The sequence below is a fragment of the Euphorbia lathyris genome, chromosome 1, assembly GCF_963576675.1.
Source record: "Euphorbia lathyris chromosome 1, ddEupLath1.1, whole genome shotgun sequence".
NCBI classification, from domain to species: Eukaryota; Viridiplantae; Streptophyta; class Magnoliopsida; order Malpighiales; family Euphorbiaceae; genus Euphorbia; species Euphorbia lathyris.
Genome location: NC_088910.1, coordinates 83,753,515 through 83,761,771, shown reverse-complemented (window position 1 = coordinate 83,761,771; position 8,257 = coordinate 83,753,515). Strand labels below are relative to the sequence as shown.

At 36.6% G+C, this 8,257-nt stretch overlaps 1 protein-coding gene across 1 annotated transcript; it reads left to right on the top strand.

The window, feature by feature from the left end:
- Positions 1-3,975: 3,975 nt before the first annotated feature.
- Positions 3,976-7,399, top strand: LOC136204134 (disease resistance RPP13-like protein 4). The gene is made up of 2 exons (XM_065995338.1): positions 3,976-4,111; positions 4,629-7,399. The coding sequence occupies exon 2, from the start codon at positions 4,659-4,661 to the stop codon at positions 7,203-7,205; it is 2,547 nt and encodes an 848-aa protein (XP_065851410.1). The 5' UTR covers positions 3,976-4,111; positions 4,629-4,658; the 3' UTR covers positions 7,206-7,399.
- Positions 7,400-8,257: the final 858 nt, after the last annotated feature.

Genomic DNA, 8,257 nt, shown 5'->3' with positions numbered 1-8,257 from the left:
GCTGTTTTGGAAACAGGGTCTTTTAATCCTCAGTTAGAACAAGACATTTACCATCCTTTGTCTCGGCTTATTAGTTATGACCACCTATCTAATGCTCATAAATCGTATACTATTGCTTTATCTACTCAAACAGAACCAACAAGTTATAAAATGGCATCTAAGGATCCTGAGTGGCAACAAGCCATGGACAGTGAGATAAAAGCCTTAAATGACAATAAGACTTGGGAAATAGTTTCTTTACCACCAGGAAAAAAGCCAATAGGCGGTAGGTGGATGTTTAAGATAAAAAGAAAGAGTGATGCTACAGTAGAAAGATTTAAAGCTAGATTAGTGGCAAAGGGATATACGCAACAAGAAGGCATTGATTTTTTGGAAACTTTTTTTCCTGTAGCTAAGTTAACAACTGTTAGATTAATATTAGCTTTGGCTGTTGTTAATAATTGGAAATTAAAACAGTTAGATATTAACAATGATTTTTTACATGGTGATTTAGGAGAGGAAGTTTATATGACTTTGCAAGAAGGAATCAAGACTGATATGCCTAATCCTGTATGTAGGTTAGTTAAGTCATTGTATGGTCTTAAGCAAGCTAGCAGGAATTCCAAATTAAATACTGCTTTATTATCTTTAGGTTTTGAAAAATCTAGAGCAGATCCTTCTTTATATATCAGGAAAGTTGATGGTAAGTTCATAGCATTAACTGTTTATGTTGATGATGTGATTTTAGCAAGCAATAATGATGAGGATATTTTGGAAGTTAAATCTTTTTTGAATAAGAGTTTCGGTATTAAAGATCTATGGGCATTAAAGTTTATTTTAGGCGTAGTGATTGCTAGAACTAAGCAAGGAATTCATGTTTATCAAAGGAAATATACCTTAGATTTATTGGCTGAAACAGGTTTTTTAGAAGCTAAACCTTGTTCAACTCCAATGTCGGTAGATAGTTTGGATGATGGGAATTCAAAGTTTTTAGAGGATCTTACATGATATAGGAAATTAATAGGAAAACTTTTATATTTGTCTAACACAAGGCCTGACATTATGTTTGATGTGCAACAATTGTCACAACATCTTGAGAAGCCTACAGAATTTCATCAAGTTGCCGCCCATAGAGTTTTGCGTTATTAGAAGTAGAGTCCTACTCAAGGCATTTTCTTCTCAGCGAAATCTAAAATTCAATTGCAAGCTTTCACTGACTCAGATTGGGCGAACTACAAAGAAACACGCAAGTCAATTACAGGATTCTATGTGTTTCTAGGAGACAGTCTTGTAAGTTGGAAGTCTAAAAAACAAAGTACAGTTAGCCGTTCTTCATCAGAAGCGGAATATAGGGCCATGGCTTTAACTTCATGCGAGTTACAATGGTTATTATTTTTGCTCAATGATTTGCATATCTCTCATCCATAGCCTGCTATGATGTTCTGTGATAATTTATCTGCAATCCAAATTGCGAAAAATGAAGTGTTTCATGAACGAACGAAACACATAAAGCTGGACTGTCCTTTTATCAGAGAGAAAGTGCAATCTGGGAAGATAAAGTTGCTACCTGTAAGATCAGAAAACCAGTTAGCAGATTGTTTCACGAAACCGTTACATTCGCCTCTGCTGATTTGTTTTCTTCAACGTCTGGGAATTCTTAATGTCCATCTTCCCAGCTTGAGAGGGGAGTTAACCATAGTTTATTAAAATAGTTTTTACTATAGGATTGGGTTAGTTATTAGGTGAGAAATTACTATTTTCTCCCATGTCTGTGTATAAAAGGATAAGAAGTCTGTTGTAATTATTTACTTCGTATTCTTCTCCCTTCTGTATTTTTCTTCTCAACTGTAATCTTCTTCTTCTTTGTTTATGTACTCCATCAATTTGATGGAAACTTAAGAGCTTGAGATTCACTATCTGCAATTCGTTTGCTATGTGGTGATGAAATTGTATCTAATTGGATTGGAGTGGTTGTTATCGATATTTTAGAGGAGACAAACGACAAGCAAACACAGTTGCACATTCTCTCACTGCGCAGCCTAATTCTCTTTCACATGAGAAAAATTTCTCATTGAAAATTTTCTATTATTTATTTCGAGTTGCATTCTGGTTGTTATTTTTAATACAAGTGTCTTTTCTTTTATATATATATATATATATTAACGTTCGGAAGTCTTATAAAAAAAGGAAAAATTACAAAACTGGGTCAAATTGGAGGCCCATTTATATATTTAACTCATTTACTCAATCTACTACATATCTAGACTAATTTTGTGTGACTTTCCCATAATACCCTCAATATTTATGCGCATCTCGCCCCCTCCCGTCTGACTTCGCAGATTCCATATTATGCGAAGCCTGCGAAGCTAAAGTTTGGTTTACTTGATGAATTTAGTTCGCACATGCGAAGCCTGGATATGTTTTGAAGCTAATTCACGAAGTGGTATATAACAAAAAATGGCAAACAACAACAGATTCTAACATTAAAATGATAACATTATCAAAATTTACAACAAGATTGCCACAATAACAATATTAAAATCACAACAACATCAACATTTACAACAAGATTGCCACAATAAACTCTTAACAAAGCACTTCAAAGTGAACCTAACTAATCCGGTACCAATTTTAAATCGGATGAGTAATCTTGGTGTGCACTGTGGGACACATCCATCCCAAAAGGTCTGAACTTCCATTTCTCATCCCAAAAATGGCAGTTCAGACCTTTTGGGATGGACGTGTCTCACGGTGCACACTAAGATTACTCATCCAATTCAAAATTGGTACCGGATTAGTTAGGTTCACTTTGAAGATTGACACCATGGGATGGACGTGTCCCATGATGCACCCCAAGATTGGCACAATCTCTCCTAACTAACCATTTCAAGAGTGAATGTATCAATCTTGAGGGAAGTTCATCCCTATATAGGAAGAAAAATCATCTCCCCTGCAGCCCAGTACGCCGCCTTCCAGAAAGGGATGTTACGTATTCAACCACCTACAGAAAAAATTAATCGTGTTAGGCAGCGACAAAGACGATTTTGGCTTCGCGAAATGAGGATTAGCGAAGCATGCGAATGTAAATGTGCAGGGAAAGAGGTGATTTTACTTCGCTAATCGATTTTTTCGCGAGGTATGCGATGTCTGAAACGTGACGATCTACGTCGCATATCGATGCTTTCGCGAAGTCTGTGAGGATTGAAACGTGAGGATCTATTCGCAGACTTCGCGAACTAATCGATTCGCGAGGTAGATCCACACATTTCAGACTCTTTCTCTTCGCAGATCTTCACGAAATCATCGATTCACGAAGTAGATCGTCACTTTCTAGGCTCTTTCTCTTCGCAAAGCTTCGCGAAACCATCGATTCACGAAGTGTATTCATGAAAAAACGCAGAAAAAACAACAGATACTTACATTTTTCGTCCATTTCACCCCCAAAAGCGACAATAACAATATGATAACATGGGGAAAACGAAAGAAATACCGTAAAATAACCATTTCTAACATGGTAACAAGAAGAAAGAAACCAAGTAACGAACAGGAAGATGAAGAACCATGGGTTTTCTAGGGTTAGGAAGTTGCAGAATCAAGAGATGAAGAGAGAAAAAAGAGAAATTCATTGTGATTTTGACGAAATGGTGCAAATTTCGTGCAATTTAAAGGAAGAATGGAAGATCAAAAGTCTTCGAATCATTAATGCAGGAGCCAACTTTTCGTGTAACCAATGAGATATGGGGAGCGAGCGGTCGTTCGCGATGTGGTGGGAAGTGGGAAGGTTAGGGGTATTATGAGAAAGTCATACAAAATCAGTCTAGATATGTAGTATGTTGAGTAAATAGGTTAAATATGTAAATGGACCTTCCATTCGACCCAGTTTTATAATTTTCCAAAAAAAAAAAAAAAAAAAACATTCGGAAGTTGCAATATGAATTGATGCCGTTGACCAGTAGAGTAGCACACCCTTAGGCTTTACTTTGAGTTGGATCTAAAACGGTGACCGATTTAGTCAAATTTATGTATGAAAAGAATATATCAATGTAAAATAAATAAAGGCAAGCCAATTGGAAATTGAGAACCAATTCCTGCAAAATCTCTTCAAGGACGAAGCTTGCTACCCTTTTCAACGGTTAGTATTATTGCTCATCTCATCTTTCTCAATTTGTCTTTAGCAATTATTTTTCTTTTTCATTCTTTCTTTTCTTTCTGGGGCTGCATCTTCTATTCTTTAAGTTTAATTTTCATGTTTGAAGCAAATAATCTGTAAAATCACAAGGAACATACCCCTGTGTTTGCAAATAATGCAGATTATATATCGATTTTCATACTTGTGTAAATAGCTCGTTCATTACCTAAATTAAAATATCAGACGATGCAGAAAATAACAAAGGGTTTGAAACATTCTGGGTAATCTTTGTAAAAATTGATCAATATTAAACCTGGTGGAACTTGTTAAGTAATTGAAGCTCATTTCTGGTGGGATTTCATTTTTGAACCAATTTGAATCTCCACTGAAGTTTGATTGCAGTAGCATCACGTTTTAAGCTTAAACTTTGATTTGTCTCCATAAGCTTGAATGCTTATGCTTCTCCTCCTAATTAAAGAGAGTACATAATGGTTGATTGCGACTATAATGTTTTCCTCAGCTCCAAACCATTTTAAAGGCAAAGAAAGATATGGTGGATGCTGTAGTCAGTGTCTTCTTGGAGAGGCTGTTGAATACTCTTGTAGAGGAGGGCCGCACCCTGAATCAATTCAGGGACCAATTTCAGAACCTGCAGAAGGAGCTTGAATTAATGCAATGTGTCCTCAAAGATGCAGACAAAAGAAAAAGGAAGGACCGTACTTTACGCTCTATCATGGCCAATTTACGGGAGCTCATATATGAAGCTGAAGATATACTAGCAGACTGCCAGCTTCAGTCAAAGGAAGACGACCCATTTTCAAATGCCTGGCTAACTTGTTTCCATCCACCAAACCTACATTTCCAGTATAAAACCGGAAAGCGACTCCAGGAAATAAATGATAAAATAACTAAAATTAAAGAACACATGTCCTTTCTTGGCCTGTCAGGTAGCAATGAAATGGGTAGAATTGATCCACAGAATAACCAAATGCCTCGATGGAGCTCTCCCGTGTATGATCATACACAAGTGGTTGGATTGGAAGATGACACAAGAAAGATGAAAGATTGGCTTTTTGCAGCAGAGGCGGGGATTTTAGCAATTGGTGTTGTTGGAATGGGTGGATTAGGAAAAACAACAATTGCTCAAAAGGTCTTTAATGAAAGAGAGATAGAGGACCACTTTGAAAGAAAAATGTGGGTATCTGTCTCTCAGACACTTGATGAGGAACAAATAATGAGAAGCATGTTAAGGAACTTGGGAGATGCAAGTGTTGGGGATGATCTAGGTGAATTGCTGAAGAAGATAAACCAATATCTTTTGGGAAAAAGGTTCTTAATCGTGTTGGACGATGTGTGGAGCTTGGATGTTAATTGGTTTCGTAGAATATATGACGGCTTACCCAAAGGAAATGGAAGCAGCATTATCATAACAACAAGGATTGAGGAAGTTGCAAGAAAGATGGGAGTTAACGAAGCAAGCATCCACTGGCCGAAGTTCCTCAGTACAGAAAATAGTTGGTTGCTATTTCGAAAGATTGCTTTTGCAGCAACTGGAGGTGAATGCAGGCATGATGATCTTGAAAAGATTGGAAAGGAGATTGTACAGAAATGTAAGGGTCTTCCCTTGGCAATCAAGGCCATTGGGGGATTATTGCTTTATAAGTCACACTATCACGAGTGGAAGCGGATTGCAGATAACTTCCGAGATGAATTAGCAGAAAATGATGACTCTGTAATGGCTTCATTACAATTGAGCTATGACGAGCTTCCCCCCTACCTTAAATCCTGTTTTCTCAGTTTCACTCTGTACCCCGAGGATTGTGTTATAGAAAAGGAACAGTTGATTCGGTGGTGGATTGGGGAGGGATTTGTCCCTCTGCGGGTTGGTAGATCATCAACCGAAGCTGGTGAAAGTTGTTTCTCAGGGTTAACGAATCGATGTTTGGTCGAAGTGGTCGACAAGACTTACAATGGAACTATCTATGCTTGCAAGATTCATGATATGGTTCGTGATTTGGTGATCAAGATGGCGGAAGACGATGCATTCTTTCTACTAGATGGTATAGGCAGCCGGCATCTGGGCATTAATAGCAATATGGATCAGAAAAGGCTTGCTTCCAATCAAAAGGTCCGGGCATTGCTGTCGACAACAAAAACTGGTGAAGTGAACAAGATTTCATCAACCATAACAAAAAAATTTAGTGAATGCAGATATCTGAGAGTTTTGGATGTCTGCAAATCAATCTTCGAAACGCCACTTTCGGGTCTCTTATATCAGATTGGAAATCTTCAGCATTTAACTTATCTTAGCTTAAGCAATACTCATCCTTTGATTGAACTTCCACCTTCACTAGAAAAACTTACCAACCTGCAGATTTTAGATGTGAGCTATTGCCAAAATCTTAAAGTTTTACCTCCATATCTCATGACATTCAAGAAGCTCAGAGTCTTAGATGCAAGCCATTGTGGTTCGCTTGAATACTTACCGAAAGGCTTGGGAAGGCTTTCTAACCTTGAGGTGTTGTTGGGGTTTAGACCTGCTAGAGCAAGCCAATCAAACGGGTGTAGGATTGGTGAGCTGCGAAATTTGACTAGACTAAGAACACTCGGTTTACATTTAACTCATGGTGATGAGATTGAAGATGATGAAGTCAATGCACTTGTGAAGCTTCAGGAGCTTCAACTCCTGAAAGTAAGTTGTTTTGATGGCCATGGACCAGAGCTCATGGGGAAAATGGATCGGCTGTATCCTCCACCTGAACTGTATGAGCTTGCACTCCAATTTTTTCCAGGGAAGACAAGTCCAATCTGGCTTAATCCTATATCACTGCCTATGTTAAGATATCTTTCAGTCTCTTCTGGAAATATTTGCAAGATGCATGAAAGCTTTTGGGGTGAGGATAACACGGTGTGGAAAATTGAAGCCTTGTTGCTGGAATCATTATCGGAGTTGGGAATGGAGTGGACAAAAGTAGAACAGGTTATGCCATGTTTGAGAATTGTGAATGCTAATTGGTGTCCAGAGTTAGCATGTTTTCCAATTCAAGAAGTTGGGTTTAGAGGTGGTGTTTGGAGAAAAGGAGAGCAGATGAATTAATCAACAACCAAAACATTCAATCTCAGGTATCAGTTATTTTCTTATGATTCTTCAACATTGATTTTTATGTTTACATTAATTATTTGGTGTTTCTATTTTGTTATTCTAAATTTGTATTTACTCGTTTTATATAATATACAATTGGATTCTATTAATTTACGTTAATATAATGAAAAATGTGTGAGGTTCGTGGACATTATCTGTCAATGTTCTAAACCAAATATTTTGTTCTTGTTCACTGATTAAAGGTATAAGGTACATTTGCATCAATCAGGCCGTTCCTGATCTTTTTGAGGCTCCGAACGAGATGATAAACTTAGATCCTTTTATATAACATTCTATTTTTTTTTTATAAATTGAAGGCTACATGAATTTTTTTTTATTATTATTATTACAACGGATAAGGTACAAATTTAACCATATGGTTATTAGGAGAGAGCAATTAACATTCATACACAAAATAGTGCAATCTTTAGCGGTTGGTATACTTTCAAGCATATTTGACGAAAATGATATTTTTTATGTGTAATTTCATATCCTGTTCTCACTTCAAATTTCATCGTTCTTGTCGCTCTATATGGTTTGAAATTGCACATTTTTATGTCAATGAAAAAATAACTAATTGTTCATCAACTAGGCTTGAAATTGCACCAACTCGTAAATGTTACTTCAAGAAATAGTTTTTAAAATATGAATTTCTATGTAATTTTCTCTTTATCATATAAGTTAGTTGGGTCGAACAGAAAAATAAGAAGCATGTGAAGGAGTCCTTGCCAAAGAAGGGTTAGGAAAATGTTTTACCTTGAAGATGATAGAATATTTTTCTAATTTCCTGTCTTTTTTTTTTTTGTTGACCATCATAATATTTTCCTTTGGCTATTTTTCTAAACAAAAAAAAACACTAGAATACTAGGAAAACATTTTTCCGTACATTATTTTCCTGCAACCAAACGAGGCCTTAACAGACATCCAAATCCACCAACATGCAAATGATTATTGACTCAATAGATATGAAAATCCACAAACTAGCATCCAAACGTTTAATGATTTTT